Consider the following 26949-nt stretch of genomic DNA (forward strand, 5'->3'; position numbering starts at 1 on the left):
ATGTGCATGATAGGTTTACTACTTGAGAATCATAATTTTGCAGTATTACACATTTATCCATGCTTAGGGCCATTTTTGTCCTCATTGAAATAATGGATTTATTTTGTTTCATTTTTTAAATTTTTCCATACTTTGTGGGTAGTACTCAAGATTAATTACTCAGCCTCAGTACTGTCCCTGCACTTGTGAATATTTACTTTAAAAAGTTTTTGTTTGCTTTGATTTGCTTTTAAAACTGATGTATTTATTGTAAATTCTTAGCTTCATTTGAAATAAAACTCAATTTTTATTCCATTTGTATTCTCATAGCTGTAATCAAGTCTTTAATTTAGCACTTGTGGCATTTTATTATGTATAACAATGTTTACTTTGTAAACACTTGCCTATCAAACTGAAGTACCGTAAGGCAGAAAGCATCTCATTCGCATACATGCTTAGCAGAGCCTGACACATTCAGTAGTACTTCTCCCCTGACCAGGGCTGATTTTTGTCTTTTCTTTCTTTTATTAAGGTTTGGCATAGAAATGGTACCTCTGGTTCAGAACGAACAAGAGGTCTTGGATTTGGATGGGGAGCCTGATCTGTCTAGTCTTGAAGGGTTCCAGTGGGAAGCTGTTTCCATTTCTTCATCCTCTGGGTTGGCCAGAAAGCGAAGCCTTTCTGAGAGCAGTGTGATCATGGACAGGGCTCCTGTGTATAGCTTCTTCAGCGAAGAAGGTACTGGCAAAGAAAATGAGCCCCAGCAGATTGTTTCACCTAGTAACTCACTGGGTGTTACACAGCATCAGAAAACAACACTGTGCCTTAAACAGGAAGCAGCACCTCTGGCCATCTCCTTCAGAACACACGAAAAAGCTGAAAACTTTGCTATCCAAAGGCGACATAGTACACAATTGCCATCTGATCATATGATACCTTTGATGCATTCAGCAAAAGATATGAATAGCCAGGAGTGTTCTCCATCGCCATTCAAGACTCACAATGCTCAGGAGAGCACTGGAGAAGGAAGCAGTCTGTCATCAAATGTGTCCTCAGTCCTTGCAATCTCCTGCTTAGCAGATGCAGCCACAGATAGTAGCTGTACCTCTGGTGCTGAGCAAAATGATGGCCAGAGTATTAGAAAGAAGCGAAGAGCCACTGGAGTGAGTATGATTTTTCTGTTTTGTTTTTTAATAGAACATCTTATGTAGTGACTTGTTTATAATAAAGGCTTAACTGTTTGATTTTTCCCACTAGTTGGGATTGTGGTTCTATCTACTCTGGAATAGAGTTGTGAGGCTCTTTCATCCTACTGGTTTCTTTTACTGAGTAGTTCTGCTAAATTAGATGTAATGTAATATGAATGTACAATACCAGGAAAATATGAAGTCATGTCTAAAACCAGTCTCCAACCCAGTGACTCTATCACTTGACCAAGGATAAGTTAAAACTTTAGCTGTAACTTAATCTGTTTTCGTAGATGCACTCTGTACTGCTTCTTAGGAAAGGCATTCTACTGTTGGATTTGTAGGGCTTGTATAAATGTTGCATTCAAGACTGTGAGATTTAATATTAAAGTGGTTTGATATTACTAAAGTGCATATATATGCATAATATAGAAAAAAATTTAGTCTCTCTCTCTCTCTTTTTTTTTTTTTTTTTTTAACAGTACTGGAGGTTGAACCAGGGCCTAGTACATCTAGAAAAGTACTGTGCCACTGAGTTACCACCAGCCCCCAGCCATTTTTATTTTATTTGGAGACAGGAACCTACTAAGTTGCCCAACCTTGGCCTTGAACTTGCGGTCTTCTTGTCTTGGTCTCCCAAGTACCAGGTGCTGGGATTACAAGGCACCACCAAATAGTCTCATCTTTACTTTGTTTCATTTTTTGGTGTTTGAACCCAGGAAGCACTGACCTACATCTCCAACCCCTCTCCCTTTTTTCTTTTTTGCTACTAGAAATCGAACTCAAGGCCTTGTACTTACAGGCAGGTGCTGCACCACTGTGTTACATTCCTGGTTTGCCCAGCCCATTTTTATTTTATTCTGAGACAGGCTCTTAACTAAGTTGTCTTAGCAGAGCTTGAGTTTGTGATTCTCCCCTTCAGCCTCCCAAGGAGCTAGGATTATAGGCATGTACTACCATAGCTGGCCTTGTCTGTCCGTCTGTCTCCATCTATCTATCTGTCTATCTATCTTAGCTATCTTAGCTATTTGTCTATTGTCTTTATAAGTCTATCTTTTGTCCTTCAGTTGCCTAGACTGGCCCTAAGTCGTCTTCTTCATTGATACCAATTTTGCTTTTCTGGCATTCTTGTCACACTAATTGCTTAACCCTCTCAGGATTTCTCTTTAAAAAGCAAATTACTGGAAGTGGTACAGGCTGGAATTTGGCCCTGTGAAAAAATGAACTTGTTAAAGCAAAGCAGTGTGTGGGTGTTGTGATATATTCCTGTAATGTCAGCACTCTGGGAGGCTGAAGTAAGAACCAAGCCTAGGCAATTTAGTGAGACCCTGTCTCAAAATTTTAAAAAAGTTGGAGATATAGCTCAGTGTGAAGAATCCAGTTCCCCAACTCCAAATCCCCAGTACTAGAAAACAAAAACAAAAAATTTTAAGAAATAAAATGACATAAACAGTAGTTAGTATAGTGAGTTTTAGACTCATTTCAAATTTCAGCTCTGTTACTTTCAACTAGACACTATGTGGCCAGGCATAATAGCGCATGCCTGTAATCCCAGCGTATGGGAGGCGGAGGAGGAAAATCACTGAGTTTGATTGAGGCCAGCCTGGGCTGCATAGTGAGATTCAGTCTTTTTTTTTTTTTTTTTTTTTTTATCCAGTCTTAAAAAACAAAAACAGCTAGACCCTCTATAGGAAATATTTATTAGATGATTTGAAATACATTTGAAGCTTGAGATTATCTTTCAACAAAGTTATTATCTTGAGATTTGTCTCATAGATGGTTTAGCTTGTTGTAAAGATTTTCTTGGTGAAATTCAAAATAGAAACACGCCAAATACGATGAGAATTGCAAGTTCATTTACTATTCAGTGATACATACAAGTTCAAAGCCAGCCTGGACTACCTAATGAGACTCTGAAAAACCAAACACAAAGTAGAGACTATACCAAGATAAACTTTGTATATGTTAATGAACTATCAGTGCTCTCATCTATGGAATGCTTTGCCTAAGTCTCATTAACTTTTATTACCTGTAGGATGCTCGGAGATATCTGATTTTAGATTCTGTGTGTGTTTTAATACTTTTTTTTTTTTTTTTGAGATAGGGTCTTGCTATGCAGTTCAGACTGGCCTTGAGCTCACTTTGTAACCCAGGCTGGTCTCGAACTCGTAAAGATCCTCCCACCTCAGCCTCCCAAGTGCTGGGATTACAGAAGTGAGCCACCATGCCCAGCACTTTAATACATTCTTTTAACTGCTTTTTGAGTTGGGCGTGAGACTTCTATTATCTTAGATGGTGGCAGTAGTGAAGGACAATGTTTGACTATCTTAGAATTCATTGTTTTTGCTTTCTTGGATAGTGACCTTTAACACTTAATACTATTAAAATTTCTTCATTTTCTTAGGATGGATCTTCTCCTGAACTCCCAAGTCTTGAGAGAAAAAATAAAAGAAGAAAAATTAAAGGAAAGAAAGGTATGGTACAGAATATTCTGGCAGAAAACTGTTGTTGTTATAGTACTTCAGCCTTTTGGATAATTCATTCTTTTTTGGGGGGGTGGATACTGGGGATTGAACTCATGACCTCGTGCTTACCAGGCAGGCGCTTACACCACTGAGCTAAATCCTAAGCCAACGTCAGCCTTTTTACAGCTTCATGCAGCACAGCAGTGGTCATCAAAACACCAATCATCCATTTATTATTTATTAGACAATATTGCCTTGCTAAAGAGTAAATTAGATTCCCTCCTTCACCCATTTACAGCTAGAAAGGACATATGACCTGAAAGCTAAGGCTTTGTATCTTAGTATGAACCAGAAGTCTCACTGGGCCTCTTCCTTGGCATGAAAAGAAAAAAAAAAAAAGAAACTGTTGACTTATTAAAAACATTGTATCTCTTGACCATTAATAGCGTTTCTCTTGTTTTTTAGCATCTTGGTTGCTTTGCTGATGTGAATGAAAGAGAAACTTGTATTATCATTGTCTCCCCCCCCCCCCCATTGATAGGTTTCAGTGATTCTTGCTTTTCTGAAGGAAGTGATGGGTGAATATTGAGTGAGTGGGATAGATCAGGGAGAGTTCTGGGACAGCCCTAGTTTCTGGCTCAGACAACCCAGTAAATGATACCATTTATAGAGCCAGAAGACTCCAGATGGGAGCAGAATGAGAGTGGAACAAGATTGAGTTCCCTTGGGGCTGGGGATTTAGCTCAGCGGCATAAGTACCTGCCTTGTAAGCAGGCGGTCGTGAGTTCGATCCCCGGTACCGATAAAAAAAAGAAAAAAAAAAAAAAAAAAAAAAGATTGAGTTCCTTTTTGGATCCTTTGACCAAGTAGACTTTTGAGACATTTGGTAGGGGTATTACAATTAATAGTTGTGTGTGTGAATCTGGTGTTCAGGGAAGAGATCTCGGTGTATTGAGTTAGTGACAAACATAACAATGAGAAATACACATAATACAGCTTTTTAAATTAGTGAAATGTGGCTTATATTGTGAAATATGTTTTTGATTTTTTTAAAATTTTAAGCAGAAAAAATAAAATTTCAAAACAAAAGGAGAGTAACAATAGTTAATACATTATGTATTTTTATCTTTAAGTTAGTTGCTCAGAGTCTAAGATACAGAAATTTAATTGTCCAAACAATATTAGCACAAACCTTTCTTTTCAGTGAACTAAGAAAAATCAGGGTTATAACTGTCTTAACTATTATATATGTATTTGCTTTTCCCTTTCTTCTTTTTTCCTTTCCTTATCCCAGTTTCTCTTTTCTTTTGAACAGTTTCATCACATGTCACATTATCTATTGTACATTTTGGATCTAATTTACTCTTTCAGCTTCTCACACTATACAGTGTTTGCATATGTGAGTGATTTATTTCACTTCTGAGTATGGTCTCAAGTTGCATTCATTTACCTATAAATTCTCCAGTTTGTCTTTTTTTATGACTGAGTAGTACTCTATTATATAAAAAGTTGGTCTTTATTTTGTTTACAGGCATACAACTTTAATATCCTCAGGAGCTCTGAAAGACAGGCAGAATTGGAGACTTAGGATCCTCAGCTTCACCCTCTTTAACTTCCAGAGTGGGAAGGAGCTAAAGATTAAATTGATCACTGGTGTCCAGAGACTTAATCATTCATGCCTGTATAATGAAGTCTCCATGAAAACTCCAAAAGACAGGGTTTGGGGATATCAGATACTGAGCACATGAAGGTCCCTGAAGCATAGCACATCTGGAGAGGGCATAAGAAGCTCCACATCGCTTTCCATATACCTTGCATTACACATCTCTTCATCTGTGTCCTTTATAATAAACTAGTAAATATGGACATTTTCATATGTCATCCATTGCAGCAGATTAACTGAACTGAAGGAGTGGTTGCAGGAACTTTTAATTTATACCTATCAGAAACACAGCTGCCCCTAAATATGAGGTTAGTCTTGTGGTCAGAGTCCTAAACTTGTGGAATCTGATGCTGTCTTTTAAGTATATAGTGTCAGAATGATTTGGAGGACAGACAACTGGTGTCTACTGCAGAACGGATTGCTTATTTGATACATCTTGTTTGTTACACTTGATGTCATAAGTATCTGTGTTGTTAGTATCTAATAGGAGAAACAGTCTGTTTGGGTTTCTGTTGACACAATATCAAAGTTGTTTTTTCTTCAGAAAACCTTTTCCAATAAAGAAAACTATTCTTACTATAAAGCTACTAGAAGAATACATAGAGGGAATGCATCATTGGAATAGGCAAGGATTTCTTGGATAAGACCCCAAAAGCAAACCAGTTGAATATAATCCCAGCACTCAGGAGGCTGAGGTGGGAAGCTCAAGTTTGAGGCCAACATGGGTTATATAGTGAGTTCAAGGCCAGTCTAAACTATATTGCGAGCCTGTGTCTCAAAAAAACAAAAACAAAAAACCTCTAAAGCAAAATTCGTAAATAGGACTACATCAAACTAAAAAACTTCTTTATTTTTCAAAGAAACAATCAGAGAAAAAGACAGTGTTAACACATGGGGAAAACATCTGCAAACTATATATCTGACAAATGTTTCATGTCCAGAGTATGTAAGGAACTAAAAAGTGTTAGTGACAGAAACAGGCAATCTGACTAAAAAGTATTTGAAGTTAGCTGACACACTAAGAAGAATATGGTTTGGAAGAGTGCAAGTAGTCTGGACCTGCAACCAGTCTGAGCAGAAGCCCTGAGTGAAGTGGGTGGTAGATAATGGAACAGTGAGAGATGAAACTTAGAAGAGCTGATGTACCTAGACAGAGAGCTCACTTAGAGAGGTAAATGTGGGACCTGGAGGTTGGGTCAGACAAACGACTCCATCTACTTCCGTCTTTGGTTTCTAGCTTTGATGTCATTTGTGTTTCTCTTTTTAAAATTTATTTATTTATGGTTTGTTTATTTGTTGAGACAGAGTTTTACTAGGTAGCACAGGCTGGCATCAAATTAAAAATCCTCCTGCCTCAGCTAATATCATTAGTCTTGATCACACATTTTATTATGAGATTTGTTAAATTTAATTGACATTGAGAAAACAAAGGTTAATCCTAAGTCATTGGTGGACTTCAGTCTTCTGAACAGCCTTATGATTATAGGGAAATCTCTGATATTAAGCTTGACCTTAATCTTTCAGCAGAACGGTCTCAGGTTGACCAGCTATTGAATATCTCCTTAAGAGAGGAAGAACTAAGCAAATCCCTGCAGTGCATGGATAACAACCTCCTGCAAGCCCGGGCAGCTCTGCAGACTGCATATGTTGAAGTTCAGAGGCTACTCATGCTCAAGCAGCAGGTAACAGGCCAAGAATGGTTTAATAACAACAAATCATCTCAAAGTTACATTTTAGTATGCATAACCACATACTTTATTTTCAGATAACTATGGAGATGAATGCACTGAGGACCCATAGGATACAGATTCTACAGGGATTGCAAGGTATCCAGTGTCTGATGAACTTGTGCCCCACCCCGAACTTACTGCTTTTTGTTGTCTATAGAGAAGAAAAGTAGTCATGAAGCAGTCATGTAATTTATTTCATGTCTTTGTTTACAACTCCACAACTGTTGCTCTATTTAGCAACAAAGACAGTAGCTTTGTGTTAGGAATCTTAAGGCTTCTGTTCAAATTTTGACTCTTCTTTAGTATAACTAATGGTAACTTTGGGTCAGTTACTTAAAATTTGAAAAATTTGGTAGTGATTCTGTTTTGATGAATTATGAGAACATACATATATATTTATATATATTCATTTTTGCATTTGTGTGTGTATGTTTCCCATTCTAGAAACATATGAACCATCTGAGCACCCAGACCAGGCAGCCCATAACCTCACTGGAGATCAGAGGAACAACAGATCTCAGACATCTGCTGATACCACACTGCTACCTGCTCCTCTTTTTCCAGCTTTTCTGGAGCTGCCTCCTTCCCATGGGTGCTTATCACCTGCTGGAGCCCCTCTCCAAGTAACCGCATCTGCTACATTCCAAGCCCATGGCAGTATCCCTGCTCCAGATTCATCGGTTCAGGTTAAACAAGAGCCCATGTCTCCTGAACAGCATGAGAGTGTCAGTGCCATGTCACAAGGCTACGCTTGCAGTGTGCCCAAGGAATTATTGCAAGCTAATAGTAAGTAAACTTATTTATGGATTAAAAGCATGTCTGTAGTGAAATTAGAACAATTGCATATCAGTGTGTAAAGCCATACTTGCCCATTAAAACTAAAGTCATTACAATTAATTTTTCATTGAAATGTCCTTCACATGGGAGGGTAATTTATTTTCTTTCTTTCTTTCTTTCTTTCTTTCTTTCTTTCGTTCGTTCTTTCTTTCTTTCCTTCTTTCTTTTTTAAAAAGAGGGTCTTGTTATGTAGTTTGGGCTGACCTTGAACTCACTGTACAGCCCAGTTGCCTTGGACTCATGGTAATCCTCCATCTCACCCTCCCAAGTGCTTGGATTACAGGTATGTGCCACCATGCCTAGCTTAGACAGTTATTTTAAAATATTACAGAGAATATAATTTAAATGTCAGAAACTTTTCCCTAAGTTTTTCGAAGGTTATTGAGTTGACTTTGCATTAACATCTAAAAGTCTCTATTTATTAAAAAGGATGTAGAGTTGTAGGGTCTTTGTGATAATAGGCTAAAGTTGTTCAGGCAGTTTTCTAGCTAAGATACATGTCCTGAACTTCGCAGTACTTACCCTTCTTTTATCTCAAACGCAAGCCAGGACTGATACAAGTCTGAAGGGTAGGTAGCCATGGTAAAGAAAGGTACAGGTTCTGGGGTTTGAAGTCATCTAACAAGAACCTGGGTAGTTTTTTTTGGGAGGGGGGTAGTTTTAAGAAGTAGTCAAGGTGGGTTTTTTTAAAAACTCTTTTCATAAAACACTCACCTGGTTAGCATTTGAGAGTAACTTCTTAGCTATTCAAAATACTATTAGAAATTTTCATGATTATATGGTGGTGTTATTAGCTGGGCATGACATTCTAGGAGGCTGAGGTAGGAGGATTGCAAATTTGAGCCAGCTTGAGCAACTTAATAACTTACTGAGACTCTATCTCAAAATAAAAAAATAAAACAAGAACTGAGAGTGTAGCTCAATATAAAGGCCCTGGGTTCAATTCTCAGTATACACAGATATACACATACACACATACACAGTGCTATATGAAAAGTCAAAAAAACAAACTGGCTTTATATAATTTCTTGAGTGAAAACAAAAAGTCTGAAAAATTAGTTTAGTTTTTGCTGCCAATACTCTGTTGCAATACTAATGAACATACCAATATCAAATTTGTTTTTCCTTTGCAGTACTGGTGATCAATCTCAGGGTCCTCTGCCCCTGAATTATATCCTCACCCTTTCAAAAAAAATTTTTTTTTTTTTTTTTTTTGTATTTTTACTGGTACCAGGGATCGAACTCATGACTGCCTGCTTGCAAGGCAGGCGCTTATGCCACTGAGCTAAATCCCCAGCCCCCTCAAAAAATTTTATTATGGGGCTGGGGATTTAGCTCAGCGGCATAAGCGCCTGCCTTGCAAGCAGGTGGTCGTGAGTTCGATTCCTGGTACCAATAAAAAACGAAAAAGACCAAAAAAAATTTTTTTATTGTGTGACAGAGCCTCATTAAGTAGCTCACGCTTGGGCTTGAATTTGCAATCCTCCTGCTTCAGCCTTCCAGATTGCTAGGATCACAGGTATGAACCAGCATTGTAAGAGCTTTTGTAAGGAGTAAGAAATACCTGTGTTGTTTTGAGATTAATGCAGTAACAGGAATACAAGTTATGGGAAACTGAAGAGTGAGTTAACAGCTAGCTGTAACAGTCATGATTTTGTGGATATATTACTGAAACATTTGATAATTTGCAATTTGTGTCTGTGATGGAAAACACTTACAAAAGGTGAAATAAACTGTGCATGGTGGTGCATACCTGTAATCCTAGCACTCCGGAGGCTGAGGCAGAAGGACTATAGGACTATGAGCCCAGCCTGGTCATCGTAGTTAACTTGGCAGCCCTATCTCAAAAGAAAACATAAAGAAAGGCTGGGGACCAGGCAAGGTGGTACACACCTGTAATACCCCAGCACTTGAGAAGCTGAGGCAGGAGGATCTTGGTGAGTTTCAGGCCAGCCTGACTTACATAGCAAGACCTTGTTTCAAAACAAAACAAAAATGGGAGAAGGGGTGTAACTTGGTGTGAATGTCCTGGTTTCAATGCCCAACTGAAAAAAGAAAAAAAATAAAGATGTAATACTTTGTTTTGTTTTCAATTCAGGAGAAATCAGTGATGGTCATCTGATTAATTCAGGCCTCATGGCAACAGACACTTGTCAGGAGCCTAACCAAGATCTGAAGTTTTCTGTGGAGCAGGGAAGTAGCAGAAGCAGAGAAAACTCTCCTTCTCCTCAATCAACTGATCTTCCTAGCATAAATAAAGAAGAAGAACCAACCCAAGGCAACAGTGGGTCTGAGGCCTGTAGCAGTTCCTTTCTAAGATTATCTTTTGCTTCTGAAACCCCTATAGAGAAAGAACCTCCCTCTCCTGTTGAGGAGCCTGAGCAACAGGCAGAATCTACTCTGACATCTCTTGAAACCAGGGGAAACAAGAAAAAGAAGAAACTTCGGAAGAAAAAAACGCTACGTGCTGCTCATGTTCCTGAGAATAGTGACACTGAGCAGGATGTATTTACTGCTAAACCTGTAAGGAAAGTAAAAATGGGCAAGTTACCTAAAGGAGGGAAAGTGACCACCTCCACCTGGGAGGACAGCAGAACTAGTCGGGAACAAGAGAGTCTCCGAGATGAGCCAGAGAGCGACTCCTCTCTGGAAGTTTTAGAAGTTCCTCATCCACAGTTAGAAGTAGTAGCCATCGATTCTTCTGAATCTGGAGAAGAGAAACCAGATAGTCCCTCCAAAAAGGATATTTGGGACACTGCAGAGCAAAATCCAATAGAAACTTCTCGTTCTGGTTGTGATGAAGTCAGCTCCACCAGTGAGATTGTCACTCAGAACAAGGATGGCGTCCTTGTAAGGTAAGGTGTTGTATTGGGCCAGATAGAACAGCTTTCATCAGCCTTTTTTTTTTTTTAAATAGGACTTTTAGTCATGAATCAATTTAAGAACCAAATTTTACGAAATAAGTTATAGAAGAATCAAATCTTGGTAGTGGATACTCTATTTTCTGTTGTCTGTGTTGTATTCACTGCTTTTGTTTCTCTTAGAAATTTCAGATGTATCATTATTGCTTTGCCATTGTTTAAAAAATCCTTTGAATCAGAAAATTTTTAGTTTTGCTACCTGTCCTGTTCTCATATATTTTTGCTATTACTTTGTAGTGTGGCAGAAACTCAGACTGTGATCAGCTCCTTAAAAGGCTCAAAGAATTCTTCAGGTATTTGTTGTTCTATTTTATTTATATTAACCACAGAAAAAAGAAGTTGGTAAATTTAGAGTTCACATTTCCCTGTTGACTAAGTTTACCAAATAGGAGAGTGATGAGGGGTTGCCCTAAGAGGACTGTTGGGATCAGCAGTAGATCTGCAATTTTGACCTTTGCAAGTTTCTGCTGCCAGTCTCCTATCTAGCTCCTTTGTCTTTGTTGTTAGTGTTAACTTTTCATTAGCTCCAGGAGTTTTTGCTTTGAGAAAAAACTGCTTAAAGAATGATACCTTGCTTAGAGAAAAACTCTTTGAAATTATGGAGGTGACATGGAGAGAGATAAGGTATCTTCCAATTGCTACTCAAAAATTCCTGCTGTAAAGATCTTTTTCCTAAGTGAAAGGTCTTCTCTGCTGTTCCTTATTATAGAATCTTCATAGCAAAGCTCTTTAATAAAGACTGTGATATCCTGCTAGTAGAAATAAGCTTTAAGGAGAATTTTTCTTTTTAAATTTAATTCAGGGATCAGTATGTGGTATGGTTTTGATTTTGAGTGTCTTTTCAGGCTGCAGCTGAAATGTCTGAGATACTTCTTGTTTTCTAGAAATATCTTCAGAGCCAGGAGATGATGATGAGCCCACAGAAGGAAGCTTTGAAGGGCACCAGGCTGCAGTGAATGCAATTCAAATATTTGGAAATTTACTGTATACTTGTTCAGGGGATAAAACTGTCCGAGTGTATAATCTGGTGGTAAATACATGTAATACTTTAAATGTTTTTGGTTGCAGGTTTTAGAAAATCTCACTTGCCTGGTATAGTGGCTTATGCCTATAATCCCAGTACTCAAGAGGTGAGGGAGGAGTATTACTGTGATTTCAAAGCCAGCCTAGGCTATATAGTTGTGTTCAAGGCCAATTTGTATCTTGTGGTGGAGCTCAAGGCCAGCCTAAATTATGTGACCTTGTCTTAAAAACCAAAAAAACAAAACAAAAAAACCACTTCACTCACACTTTCATTACTATAATATCTGTTGTACATTTTGGATCTTATTACTCTTTCAGTTTTTTTATTTTATTTTTTTACACTAAGGAGATATAAGTTTGATTTATTTCACTTGTGAGTATGGTCTCAAGTTGCCTCCATTTGCCTATAAAGTCCTCAGGATTATCCTTTTTTATAGCTGAGTAATATTGCATTGTATGAAAATACATCCTTTTTATGCATTCTGCAGTTTGGGTCTAACTTTAAATTGCAATGGGTGTGTGCACATGCACACATGCCTGTGTGTGTACTTGTGCATTCTAACTACTTGTGCACTCTAATGGGCACAGAGGTAACAGTTAGGATAGTCCTTTATACAACCACACCTGGACCGCTAGGACCTGGGAGGGCATCTGACAATTTTTTATATTGTGGAACATTCTTTTAAACTAAGAATCAAATATACAATTTTTCTGGGTAATTAGCTAGTTTAGTTTTGCAAGATCCTTGGCCTATTTGTTAGAGAACCTTGCCCAAGGCATTAAAATTCTGAGTTAGGTGTGGTGGCACATACTTCTACTCCCAGGACTCTGGGAGGCTGAGGCAGGAGGCAAGTTTAAGCCCAGCCTGGATAATTGAGTGAGACCCTGTATCAAAATTAAAAAATAGAAAAAAAGATTAGGGGATGTAGCTCAACATGAAGGATCTGGGTTCAGCCTTAGTAGAAATGAAAAAGAAATCTGACCCATGTTATAGTGAATCATTGTTTTTTAGTATAGCTCAGCTGACATAGAAGTACCTGAGAATATCAGACTATTTGCTACTCATTCAGTGAACAGATATTTCTTTGATACCTTTTGTGTGCCAGGCACTATTGTAGGCATTGAAAACAGCAGTAGAGTAAAAGTTCTGCATTATTTTGTTGAGTTGAGAAAATACATTATCTAATCCTTCCACATCTTTCAAGTAATCATCTGATCCGCACTTGACTTTAGAGTCGGAAGTGTATTGGCGTCTTTGAGGGCCATTCTTCCAAAGTGAACTGCCTCCTGGTTACTCAGACCTCTGAGAAGAATGCTGCACTCTACACGGGTTCCAGTGATCACACCATTCGCTGCTACAATATTAAGGTAGGTGGGTGCACAGAAGTCAAAGTGGAAGGTGGAGACATTGGGAAATGTTTCATTCTACCCACTTGACTCTCTTGTTTTGCTTCTAAACCTGTTTTAGCACATCAATAAACCTTAAGTCTATTGCCTTTAATAGAAACCACATTTTCTGTTTCTCCACCAGTGTGTATTTTTCTATTAATAAGTATACTTCCCTTGGTCTTGACCCACTAATTTTTACTTTTACATCTTATGCTCATTTGCCAAAATTAATCCTAAATAGAATAGAAAATAAAATGTTTATTGAAATCTGTAGAATTAGAGTTGAATATCTCCCCTGAGAGTTTTTGAAATCTAAATACATTGAGAGAAATGAGAGAAAATTGCATTATACAACAGATGCAGGGATAGGTCAGTGATACTGCATTTGCCAAGTGTGCTTGAGGGCCCAGATATGTCCAGTTTGTAGTCCATAGGCTGCTTGCCCTTTCTTTTTAAATGTTTGCATTTTTTAAATGTTGCAGTAACAAGTATTTTTAAAAGTTTTTTTTTAATTTACATAAAACTATATCGTATGTTTTTTGGGTAATCCAAGACAATTTCTCTTTGCTCAGTACAACCCAGGCAAGCCAAAAGGTTGGATATGTCTGCTTGAGGCCCTGAGTTTGGTCCCCAGTAGCACCAAAAAAGGAAAAAGGAAAAATAGTCAATATGTCTAACTGGTAAATGGATAAATAAAATGTGATTTGTAACAATAAATATGGTATATAAACCATCGAATGACAATAGCTAAAAAAGAAAGGAAAAATCGATGCGCATACCAACATGATGGATCTCAAAAGCTTCATGCTAGATGAAAGAAGCCCAGTGTAAAAGACTACATGCTATGTGTTCTCTTTATATGAAATCCTAGAAGAGGAACAACTATAGTAGTTACTTGGGGTGTGATAAGGATCTGTTGAAAGATTGTGTAGGAGAACAGTTTGGGCTGTTGGGATATTCTGTAAGTTAAGAGAATGTTTTCATCTTTTCACATGCTGTATGCTTTATCAAAACTTAATGAAATGTTAAGTTTTGTCCATATTAAATATGGACAAATTTTGTTTTATGGAAATTATGCAAATTGGTTGCAAAATTTAGTGCATGTGATTTTTTTTTAAAAGAAAGACAAAAAAAAAAAAAAAGAAAACAGGCAGAAATAGTACATACTTTCAAAGAAAAGTAATACAGTAATAAATCACTAGCTGATGTATACATATTGTCCCCCTATAAATAGTTGTTCAAGGTACACAAATGGAACATATAAATGGGATTTCAACCAGAGAGACTGCAAACAGTTCTGTTCAACTATCCAACAAAAACTTAAATGTTATGGCTATCAATCCTATACACTTAGATATGTACGCGTTTATCCATATCTTCATTTATGTTGAGACCTAACACAGTATATTAGATAAAAATCCTTCTGAAAAAAGATTAATAATATTGCTGGATTTCACATCATAGCACTCTGGAATTAGGATCGGGTACCGCAGTGCCACTTTCTTTCAGAGTTTTTGTTCATTTCATCATGTGTCATCAGATCAGTGTTCAAAAACTGTTTATAGGTTTTATGTAAGCTTGAGTCGTAACATGTATTTCTGTCCTTTCTATGTTAGAGGGAAAAACATAACAAAGCAGGACAGAACTAAACTTTTTCCTATAGACATATAAAACTAAAAAGACATATAAATCTGCTGTATAAAGAGTTCTATCCTGGTCACTGTGCTGTTTCTTGTTATCATTAACAGAATTGGGTATATCATCAGATAAAGTATAATTGAGCATATCAATTATACTTTTAACAGAATTAACAGAAATACAACTTTATAGATAGTGTAGAGCTACAAAAACAGGTAGTAATCAAATCAGAATGGATATTGTAGTGAATCAATATCATTTTCAGTATAGTTGTCTGTACTCCTCAACTTGTTGCTATCAACCTTACAGGTTTGAATAAAATCTGTCAATAATAAGTAGCAATCAAACAAGTCAGATTTAACTAAGATCAGTCATGATGTAACAGTATAAGTCATTCATGGATCCTAATTGAGTTAATAGGGAATTAAAGATGTCCCCTATGCTATGGACAGCCGTCTGTGCCCCTCAGATCCAATGCTCGTACACAAACTAGGACAGAACGAGTTCCAACCAAGCAGAGTCGTGCAAGTAATAAGGGTTTTAATTCCTGATACACTATTAGCTATATCTTCTGCTTTTTTTTTTTTTTTTTTTTTGAGGACTATTCCTCCCTTTTACTCCCCCAGAATGAACTATGTATTTTTGGGTCTCCCCAACACTCACGGTTTTGTATTGAGGGGGAAACCTGCTATTTACCTAAGTGTTTCTGAACTTTTTCACTCCTGGGCTGGATTTCTTCATCTATTAAAGCCTGTCTGTTCAACCTATCCATATATACTGGTCCAGTTACCCCTATTACTCTTTGGTTCCCTATCACATCGAGTTCCATTTTCTCATGTTTGATTTTGGTCCATATAACCTTCTTTAGGCTAATTATATTTCCTATAAAGAGCCTCTCGGTGGACCCTATCTCTTGATCTACTCTGCCTGCTATTCTCTATTTTTTCCTTTAAGTTAGTGTATCTAGGCCATCTATATTAGAAATTATATCCAACCTTCTCTGCCTCATTTCTGTTGAGCTCTTTTTCTGTCATTAGTTGTCAGTTTGTCTTCTTCATTTCACTTTCTGCTCCATTCATTGTGGCCTCTCTGCCACTGTTTTTGGAACCCTGGTACTTTTCTCTCTCTTTAGAATGTCCTGCAGTATTCTCTGTAGAGTTGTATTGGTGCTTGCAAATTCCCCTAGTTCCTCTTTATCCTAGGAGCACCTTGTTTCTTAATTAATTTCTAGGGACAGTTGTGCAAGATATATCAATCTTGGCTGGAGGTTATTGTCTTTCAAAGCTTGAATTATTTCACCCCACGCTTTTCGTGATTTGATGGTTTGTGCCGAGAAATCTGCTGTAATTCTGATGGGTGTTCCCTTCTAAGTGATCTGTTTCTTGTCTCTGACAGCTTTTAATATTCTGTTCTCATATTGGATTTCTGGAATTTTGATTATTTTATGCCTGGGTGTATCTCTGTTTGGGTTGTAGGTGGCTGGGGTCCTGTATGCCTCATACATCTGAGTATCTTTACCTTTTCTTAACTTAGGGAAATTCTCCTGGATTATTTCTATGAATAGCCTTTGCAGTTCATTTGTTTGTATCCCTGCTTTTTCCTTTACATTTTTAATTCTTAAGTTATAGATCCTCTTATCATCTTCTAGCCTTTGTATTGTTACTGCTTGTTTCCATTTTATTTTTAAGAAGTTTTTCCTTTCATGTTCCCACATTACAAATCTGTCCTCTAGTTCAGATAATCTATCCTTAGTTTCTTTCAAGTCGTTATGCCAGCTTTTGATAGAGTTTTTAGTTTGCTGGTAATCTCTTTGAACCTGCTTCATGTATTCTATGTCTTCTCTATTTTCTCCATCAAACAATTCTCCCCATTTTTCTCTTCTTCCATTCTACCATCTGTTTTTTCTTGGGAGGTGCTTAGCATTTCTTTAACTATTCTACTTATATCTTGCTTTACTTCGTTAAATACTTCACTTTTGAACTTGTCTATGAAGCTCCGGAGATATCGCTTTATGTCTGTTGGTGCCGTGTCTGATAGTGTATGTTTTCCGTCCTCATTCTCCTTTGCCTTTACCTTTCTTGGATCAGTGTTCTCAGGATTAAGGACGGAGAGCCCTTTCTTGTTGCCTCCTCTTCTAATATTTTTTGTTCCTTACATATAGGCGTATATAGGAGACCCAGTTTCTTTCTTTGTGGGTTACAGTTTGTTTGAATCGTGGCAGCTAGGTGTTCTGCCCACTGCAGTGTACTAGGGGAGAAACAGACCTGGGCAGCCTATGCTGGGCCCGCCCCTCCAGGTCAACCTACTGAAGGCTTCACTGCTAGGGTGCACCGCCAGACGCAGACCTGGTTTGGGCTAGCCTACTGAGTCTTAGTCCGTGGTGTCACCCAGGTCAAGTGCTCCCCACCAATCCCACTTGAGGGAGGAATATGCTACTGAAGTCACTGCAGCATCCTGTTCCGGCTAGTCTGCCTGGTCTCAGAATCTCTTCTGTTGAAGCCTCCTAGTCTATGGAAGGGTCCCCGTCCCTCTCACTCACCACAGATCGATGCAAGGCTCCCTGCCAGTTCTACTCTCAATTTGTTTAAGTGGTGGCAGGGAATTCAAATTGCGGTTTCCTGAGGCACAGGTTCCAGCTTCGATGCTGAGACTTTATCTGTTCCAGTCATAGCACCGGGATTGCATTTCCAGTTGGTTTCTCTCAGCTTAGTTCGTTCCTGGGTTGGCAGGGTATATCTCCCTCTGCTTAGGACTCCCCACACTGCACCAGTCCTGGATTCTAAGCTGGCTATCTCAGAGAGCCTCCATAGCTGTTGCTGTCTATCCACCATCCAGTCCGTGCATGTGATTTTTAAAAAAAAATTTATTACCATAAAAGACACATTGCCATTAATTTCTTTCCAAAACATTCCCCCTCACTCCTTATTTTTTAAAACAGTATCAAAATTTTATTAAAGGTAGGAAGAGACTCTGCAGAGCAAGTTTAGGCCAAGTATAACAGTAGGAAAAGTACACTGTACAGTGCAAGGGTGATCCACTGTGCAAATGGGAATACAGTGCCTGACCCTCACTTTGGTCACATTTGTCCTTCATTTTTGCTACTTTCTGAAACAATTCTGGAAGTCCTTTTGTAAGTTTTTTTAGTTGCTCTGTTGTGCCTGCCTTGATGTCCTGAATCAATTCAAAATGTTTACTTTTCAATTTAACTTTGGAGAAGAGCCAGATTGATGCCAGATTCAGTGAATAAGGTGGATAAGCACAGACACATCAAACTTTAGGAGCCTGCCTTTCCATTGAATGTTAGCAGCATTCGCCATATTTTGGATCACTTCTCATAAAACACAAGAGAGCTGCCGAAGTGACTGGACTGATGGGATAAGTGTATTCAAAGTAGCAGGGGGAGGGGGTTTGAGTGGAAATTAATAATGTATTTTATTATAATTTTAAAAAATTTCATCATTTACTGTATATTTCGATTGCCTGCAAATACTTCATTAAGGTAAAAAAATTAACCATATTTTGGCAACAAACAGTCTTATATGAAAAGGAAAATAACTAATATGTGTTGTAAAGAGTTTATACTTTTAAATCACAGTAGGTTTGTAGGCAAAGACAGAAACAGGTTCTAAGATGAAATACAAATAGCTGAAGATAATATTTTGCATTATTTATTATAATTATTATAGTGACAATGAATGCAAATTGAAACAAAATATAATATTATTTTGATTGATACAATTACAAAATAACTAGATTTTTCAGTTTGTTTGTTTATTGAACCAAGGGCCTTTTATTCTTGAGATAGAGTCCCCCTAAGTTGCTCGGGCTGTGTTCGAATTTGTGATCCTTTTGTTTCAGCCTCCCAGAGTGCTGGGATACAGGTGTGTGTCATCATACCCAGCTCAGTCAATATCCTTAAAGGTTTTAACATACATGATGTTTATGCTCACATATATTAAGATTGGAACATCTATAGTGTTTGGCATAGGAAACAAGATTTCACGTGTTAACCATAGGGAACATGGATCTTAGTATTTTGTCATTTTTATTAGGTTTGGCTGTATTTTATAATTTCATGTATAGCATTTATATTTGTAAGTTTATAAGGGAAAACTGGATAATTTAAGAAATTAACTCAGGAAAGAAGGCTGAGAAGAGATTAAAGGATTTGACAGCTGACAATTTGTACATTCTATAGACAGCTCTTATCTCCCCCATTTTTAACCATCTTGATTTTAGCATCAGTATTCAGACTTGCTTAAAAAGCTTTTAAGCAAGGGGCCTTTTGTTACTTAGTACCATTTAAAAACAATTTTTTTTTGTTCCCTAGTGCTAGGGTTGAACCCCAGGCTCATACATTACTGGGCTAAGCACTCTGTCACTGAACTACATCCCTAGCCCTCCACAACAGTTCTTCATTACTGTGTAAATAGCCTTACTGTCAGTTTTAGATTAGATTTGTAATCTAATTTGTAATCTAGTCTGTTTTTGGAAAATTAAGATAAATAATTTCTTAAAGATCATATCAAACAGTGCTCCTTAAACCTGCCTGAGATCTGAATTATTATGGAAACTCTTTGTTTATTTGCAGTGCTAAGATGGAACCCAGAGCCTGTACATGCTATCTAAGCACTCTATCTCATTCTAATTAAGTACTCTTAATTAGAAACATAGGCATTACTAGAATTTTTTTTTTTTTCATTTTTAGCCAGAGCCAGAAGTCTCTGGCCTCCTGTTTCAAAGAGAGAAAAGATCCAATATAGTCCTCTACAAAATAGACTGCCAGGTTTTCTTCATCAGTCATTTTCAGCTCTGCTTTCAGGAGAATTGTTTTTGTATTTCATTCTATCTGTTCACTAGATGTTGTGTTCTTTTGTTAGACCCGAGTGTGCGTAGAGGAGTTAAAGCTGGAAGACCGGGTTCTCTGCCTCCACAGTCGATGGCGAATCCTATATGTAGGACTAGCAAATGGCACTGTGGTCACCTTCAACACAAAGGTCAGTGGTTGGGGAACAGAAAGTAAATTCCCTTGCTGTTTGGAAATGAGAAAGAGTAGGGGTAGTCAGGCATTCGTATGTATTTGTGTGAGGAAACAACAGAACCATTACTCAGAAACTTTGTCTTCCGTTGTAAATGAAACAAGGTCCTCCATCCTGTCTGCTTAGACTCAGCTGGTCAGACCAAAATGTAAATTCAGTGAAGCCTGAAGATCTGGGGGGTCAAATAATGAGTCACAGATTAAACCAGCCTGTCTCATTTTAAGAGTGACACCATGAAAAAAGAACCTGAATTCCTTCATAAGGCAGTGGTATGGTTTGGAACTGATCTAGAGTTAATGAGATGGCTTATTCCATAAGGCAAGTCAGGTTTGCCTTGATGCTCATGTGACTCTTCCTAAGCAAAATCTTCCTGAACATCTGTTATGTGCTAGGCCCCAGGGTAAGTTTAAGAAGTTCTTGATGACCTTATGTTTTGCTAAAGTAGTTTGGCTTGTTCACATGTTAACCAGAGGGAACATACATGTATTATATCCGTGTTTCAGAAAATGTTACTATGGAGTTAATGAATTGGAAAATATAGTGTTAATGTAAGCTGGGAGATTATTCAAGAAGCAGAAGCTTTGCAATGAAAGCTGACATGAAAGGCTACACTAAGAAGAAATAGAAGGAAGTAGATGAAAGATGTAATCTAAGAGGTGGAAGAAATAATAGCCACCATATCCTCTGGTCATCATCTAATAGTATGTTAGAGTGTTTCCTGTTACAGTATCATTTGTATATTTATATCTAGCTAGAACTACTGTAAGAAAGGCAATAAAATATATCTGCTTTTCTGTATTTCTTCTTTTAAGAAAAGTCAAGTGGATGTAGTGGTGCATGCCTGTAATCTTAGCACTTATAAGGCAAAGACAGGAGAATTGCCATGAGTTAGAGGCCAGCCTAGACTACATAGTGAGATACAGTCTCTAAAAAAAAAAAAAAAAGTAAAGGATAAAAACCTAATACTCTTCTCTTTTATAAGATTATTGTTAGTAAAGGTAGATGTTAAAAGCAAGATATTTGAAGCAAGACAATCACAAAATTTGTATGTATGCATTTATGGCTTTTTTTTTTTTTTGAGACAGAGTTTCCCTATATAGTTTAGGCTGGCCTTGAGCTCACTTTGTAGCCCAGGCTGGTCTCGAATTTGCAGCAATCCTGCCTCAGCCTCCATGCTGAGATTACAGGCATGTGCCACCTTGCCCGGCCTTATTTGTATGTATGCATGTATGTTTGTATTTTTGAGATAGGGTCTCACTATGTGCTTTAGACTGACTTTGAATTCATTATGTAGCTTAGGCTGGCCTCAAATTTGCAATGATCTTCCCGCCTCAGCCTTCTGAGTGCTAGAATTCTAGGCATGTACCACCATACCCAGCCTAAAAGCTTTCTTTCTTTATTTATTTATTTATTTATTTATTTATTGCTCCAGCCTAAAAATTTTAAATGGAACAGTCCTGGTTGAAAAAACTGTGGAAAAGATGACAGTTTTTTGTTGGATTGGATGTTTTTTTTTAAGATAGCATCTCGTTTCCTCAAACTAGGACTAGCGTTTCCATTTGACCCAGGTATTCCTTCTGGCTATCTTCCCAAAAGAATTAAAAACATAATACCATAGCGATATATGTGCACTCACGTTTATTGCAGCACAATTTGTAATAGCTAGATCTTGTGCTCAACCTAAATGCTCATCAACTGAAGAATGGATAAAAAAAGATGTGATAATTTTAAACAATGGAGTTCTACCCAGTCATAAAGAAGGATGAACTGTGGACTTTTATAGGTAAATGGATGCAACTTGAGACCATACTCATAGTGAAATAAATAAGTCACACATATGTAAACATCGTGTCTCACCAGATTGAGAAGCTGAAACAGTGTATGTATATGTGTATATAAAAAAGATAAGAGAGTTATGCTGCTTATTTCTCTGAGTTCATTGAAGAGAAAGATTTGTGCTGGTATTGTTTGGACAGTTGAATGCAGGTGTCTTGTGCAATATATGTACCATTGTTGCCCCCTGATATGTTTTGAAATTTTGTCTCATTTTTTCTCTTTAAAATAAATGGATTTTAAAAAAGGAAAATATAGCATCTTTTTATGTGATTCAGACTGGCCTTGAACTCACTATGTAGCCCAGGCTGGTCTCAAACTTGGAGTTGTCCTGCTTCAGCCTCCTGTGTGCTAGAATTATAGCCATGCACTACCATGCCCAGTTTAGAGACAGTTATAAGCGTCTCTTTGTAGATATGAATTTTGAAGACTGGGGCTGAGTTTTATCTTTCATTATCAAAAAGGGAAGTGAAAAAGGGCATAAAAAGAAAAATTTTTATTGGGATCAGGATAGTATGTAGGTTGAAGGACAAAATAGTTTATTATGAGCCAAAGTTGGTAATGCATATCTATAATCCCTGCTATTATGGACACTGAGGCAGGAGGATTATAAATTTGAGACCCACCTGGGCAAATTAATGAGTCCCTATCTCAAAACAGAAAAATAAAAGGATGGGGTATGTTGCCTAGTACTCCCTGCGTTCAATCCCCAAACACAAAGAATTCATCGTTTAAGAATTTGCCCTTTTTAGATCGGGAGAAAGGAGGTCATGATCACAGCAAGAGCATTGGAGCGGACGCAGCAGGAATTGAGAGGTTAAGAATTTGAAGGCGGTATGAGAAAACTCAAATCTCAACACCCCCCCCCCCCATTTTTTTCCTGAAACCTCATCAAAAATTTTAATGGAGCTGGGCGTGGTAGTACAGGTCTGTAATCCTAGCACCAGGAAGCTGAGGCAGGAGGATCATTGTGAGTTCAAGGCCAACCTGGGCTAAATAATTCAAAGCCAGTCTGAACTACATAGTGAGAGTGCAGTGATGGAGCTGAGAGTTTGTAATAATTTTTGTTGGTTGGTTTTGAGCTTTTCTAGCTCTGTTACTTTTGCTTTATATAATGAAGGCTTATTTTTCAGAACAACAAACAACTAGAGATCTTTGAATGCCATGGACCAAGGGCTGTTAGCTGTCTTGCTACAGCCCAAGAAGGTTCCCGAAAGCTGCTGGTCGTGGGATCTTATGACTGTACCATTAGTGTGCGGGATGCCCGAAATGGACTGCTCCTTAGAACTCTGGAAAGCCACACCAAGACCATTCTGTGCATGAAGGCAAGTACAGTGTAGCAACTAGAGGGGCTTGGGGTGAGGGGAAGGGTATTGAATGGTATTTCCCATTTCTAAGATCACAGCCATCTTGAAAAGATTATTAATGCCTGGGTCACCGAGTAGAATACTACTCTTTAATGTATTAGCCAAGAAACAATTAAGAGAAGGTTTTATCATAGAATGTAGGTACAAATATGTTGCCTTTCTAATCATTCTGGGAAGGTAACATCATGAATCCATGAGTATGCCTAGTGGTGGGGCATAAGTATTAGTAAAGAAAATTGGTTTGGAGACATTATTTTATACCTAGTTCATGCTCATCTTGAGATAGTATGAAAGTAAAAATCTGCTAGTTCATATTACAAGTTACAGAGCAAACCGAGACCTTGTGTAGACTCTAACAAACTCAATTGTTCCATTGAAGGTGGTGAATGACCTTGTGTTCAGTGGCTCCAGTGATCAGTCTGTCCATGCTCACAACATTCACGTAAGCTTTTTTGTTGTATAAAAGGAAATCTTTAATAAGTTACTGGTTCACACTTAAAAGCTTCCTCAGACCTCTTGCAGTTTAAATTAAACCTTTTATGCAGTGAAAGAATTAATACTGATCCCTGTGTATATACTCTAGGATTGAACAACCTGAAAATTCTAACCTTGTCAAAAAAAATTTTTTTCCCAAAACTTTATCAAAAATTTTAATGGGACTGAGCATGGTGGCACACATCTGTTATCCTAGTACTTGAGAGACTGAGGCAAGAGGATAATTGCAAGTTTAAGGCCAGCTAGGCTTATATAATAAGTTCAAAGCCAGCCTAAACTATCTCAACCCCCCCTCCCCCAGTTTTTTTTTAAATGGGGAACAGACCCAAAGCTCATGCAAGGTTTCATTTGAATGCCTCATTTAAATTGAGGTAAGTTGAGCAGCTGAGGCTCTCAGAAAGTGGACATGATATGGAATTTAAAATAGAACAAGTGAAAACAGCTGAGATTCTATACTTAGATCATAAAGTCAGCTCTCTGAACCTCAGTTCCTGATCTGTAATCCAGGGCACCTAAGGAATTCATTGTCCAGGCCAGGCCCATGAAATAGTAAAAGCAAAAGTACAGATTGATCATCCTTCATCTGAATACCTGTTGATGTCCGCTCCCGGCCGGCAGGAAGGACACACGACAAAGTCTGGTAGTGGACAACCTTTTCTTTTTATTTTCCTTCTCCGTACAGCCTGCCCTGGGTTCTCCCAGCTGAAGCCTCCTCTGGTCCGCTCCCCGCGGCTCCTTTTGTGCTTCAGTCTGCCCCAAAGCCTCTACCGGTCCGCTCTCCGCGGCTCCTTTTGGGCTTTTACTTCTGGGCTTCTACCTGGCTTCTTCTTCCGCCCAGGGGTGGCACCGGTATATATACGGGTACAGTGTCCAATCATGTTAAAGTAAGCAAGGCAAGCTGATTGGCTAACATCATCAGTTGCCAGGCAGACTATATTGTTGAGCGGGTTGTTTACGCGGTAAGCAGGAAACTAACATATTCGATGGGAGGGGTAATCTACCTCAGGCTTTGCTCTTTACCACAGGCCGCACGTCCGCCGCGCAAGGCGAGCTATCACAGACGCGGCTCCCAACATCTCCCCCTATTTTATTTTTTATGAATGTGCGCATCGTAGCCCTTCCTGGACTGGGTGCAGAGGCTTATGCCCTATGTGTAGGTCCACCGTAGGTCCTTGGCTTAGACCCTGGTTGGCCATGCCATGGTCTGCCAAGGCCCTGAGGCCCTCGTCCTTTTTCTAGGGCCAGGCACAAACTGGACGGAACCTGGTTGCACACAAGCTTGCACTCATTTCCTCTCCGTAAAGAAATCCCCTCGGAGAGAAATTTAGACCTGGGCAGCATCTAACAGTCCAGCGGCTTACGTGCAGGATGGGGTAGGGCCTGGCTTAGGTCGAGTCGTGCTGGGGAGGCACGCTCTTACCCGTCATTGACTCACCTACCCTGCTGTGTATTGTCACCTTATGGAGGAGAATGAGGGATGCCCGCCATATCTAGACTCGGTCGTGGGCCAATTGAGCAAGCCATGCATATGCCTGAGGATCTTCTTGTCCATTTCGGGCTACCGCTATTTCTATTCATCTTATTGGTTGGTCTGTGATGGATCTCCAGTAGGGCAGGTCTGATCTTCAGTCGAGGGCTTTGTTGCCCGTGTCAGTCTCTCCGGTATCCACAGTGGTTCTCGTCCCGGTTCCTGTGGGAAAACACAAACCGCCCCTCGGTTCCAGCTGACCACTGGATCCGGGCCCATCCATTGTCCTGTCAGGACATCTTTCCACTTCACCCACCCTTTATGGTTGGGGGAAGGGTTGCAGTGCTCCACAGCTGGGGAGCGATTATCATTATTTAAATTTAAAAAATTGTGTGTGAATAGTGCCATGGATAATCGTGCCTTTGGGGCCAGGCCTTGGCCTACTCCCCCTTTTTGTTTTTGTAAAATTTCTTTGAGGCTTCTATGAGCCCTCTCAATGATTCCTTGACCTTGGGGATTGTATGGGATACCATGTTTTAATTGAACCTCCATCATTTTGCAGAACTCATTGAAGGCTTTGCCTATATAGGCTGGTCCATTATCAGTTTTTAATATTTTTGGTTTGCCCCATGCGGCCCAAGCTGCCAGGCAATGATTGATCACATTAGACACTTTTTCACCTGTTTCTGCTGTTGCGAATATGACGTGAGAACAGGTGTCTGTGGAAACATGAACATATTTAAGAGTCCCAAACTCCTGTATATGTGTGATGTCCATCTGCCAAACATCACCAGGGATCAAACCTCGAGGGTTTACTCCCATCGGTATGGCAGGTTTGTATGTGGCACAGGAGTCACATAGTCGCACGATATCTCGTGCATCTGCTCTAGAAACATGGAAATGGTTTGCTAGTGTCCTGGCATTAACATGAAATTTATCATGGAAGGCACGGGCTCGCTCGATTGGTGTTAGTAAGGTAAAAATCCATAACGGGCGAGTGGCAGTGTCAGCAGCCGCATTCCCCTGTGCCATGGGCCCCGGCAGGGATGTATGTGCTCTTATGTGGGTGGTGAAGACCTTATGGTGTCTGTTCTGAAGCAATGTCTGGATAGACAGGAACAGTCCAGCCACTGTGGAAGTGGATCTAATTAAACTGGCAGTCTCAAGCACTTGCATAGCATTGACCACATACCTAGAATCGGAGACAATGTTAATGGCTTCTGAGAACCGTTCAAGAATCATTTTAACGATCTGCAGTTCTACCACCTGAGGCTGATCTGGTTTAAATTGTATGGTAACCGGGGGCTTGCCTAGGATCACATAGGCGCCTATCCCCGTCTTGGAGCCATCTGTGTATATTGTAGTTGCTAGGACTAATGGCTCAGAGGCAGTAACCTTTGGAAAAATTATAGGGTGCTGAGTGACAAATGACAAGATAGGGTCTTTAGGGTATTGATTGTTTATATCCCCATGGAAAACACATCTCAGAATGGCCCAGGTATCTATGCAGGCAGCCAGGGTCTTGATCTGGCTGGCGGTATAGGGTACTCGGATGGCTTGTGGTCCTGAGCCAAAATGTTGGACAGCTCTATCATGCGCTTCAAGGGCCAATGAAGCGACTGCCTCCGGGTAATGCTCTATGACTTTTGCAGGTGAGACCTTAGGGTGTATCCACAGTAGTGGTCCTTTCTGCCAAATCACCGCTGTAGGCTGTAGACTAGTCTGTAGCAAACAGACATCAAAGGGTCGCCCTGGTTCAATTCTGTGTAAGGTAGCCCCACCTAAGGCTTTTTCCACTCTCTGTAAGGCAGCTCTTGCCTCAGGAGTGAGCCTCCTGTGGGAGGCTATATCTGGGTCTCCCTTCAGAAGGTCGAACAGGGGTTTGAGATCTGAATTTGGTATATGTAAATATGGC

General features: G+C 39.0%; 1 protein-coding gene across 9 annotated transcripts in view; it reads left to right on the forward strand.

Moving 5' to 3' along the window:
* The window catches only part of Znf106 (zinc finger protein 106), an 80176-nt gene that overhangs the window by 42289 nt on the left and 10938 nt on the right, over positions 1-26949 (forward strand). For 5 of the 9 annotated variants that reach the window (XM_013158760.2, XM_063250191.1, XM_013158758.2 and 2 more), the window contains 12 exons: positions 512-1142; positions 3571-3640; positions 6819-6976; positions 7060-7120; positions 7469-7810; positions 9960-10716; positions 11020-11075; positions 11667-11812; positions 13039-13173; positions 19713-19829; positions 22838-23029; positions 23451-23513. In XM_013158760.2, coding sequence (XP_013014214.1) covers positions 512-1142; positions 3571-3640; positions 6819-6976; positions 7060-7120; positions 7469-7810; positions 9960-10716; positions 11020-11075; positions 11667-11812; positions 13039-13173; positions 19713-19829; positions 22838-23029; positions 23451-23513 — 2728 coding nt within the window. Of the gene's footprint in view, positions 1-511; positions 1143-3570; positions 3641-6818; positions 6977-7059; positions 7121-7468; positions 7819-9959; positions 10717-11019; positions 11076-11666; positions 11813-13038; positions 13174-19712; positions 19830-22837; positions 23030-23450; positions 23514-26949 lie in introns of those variants that run through there. The other 4 variants (XM_013158759.3, XM_063250190.1, XM_063250188.1 and 1 more) reach the window with 2 other exon arrangements.

The sequence above is a fragment of the Cavia porcellus genome, unplaced genomic scaffold (assembly GCF_034190915.1).
Source record: "Cavia porcellus strain 051 isolate PalLab524CR breed Dunkin Hartley unplaced genomic scaffold, mCavPor4.1 scaffold_6, whole genome shotgun sequence".
NCBI classification, from domain to species: domain Eukaryota; kingdom Metazoa; phylum Chordata; class Mammalia; order Rodentia; family Caviidae; genus Cavia; species Cavia porcellus.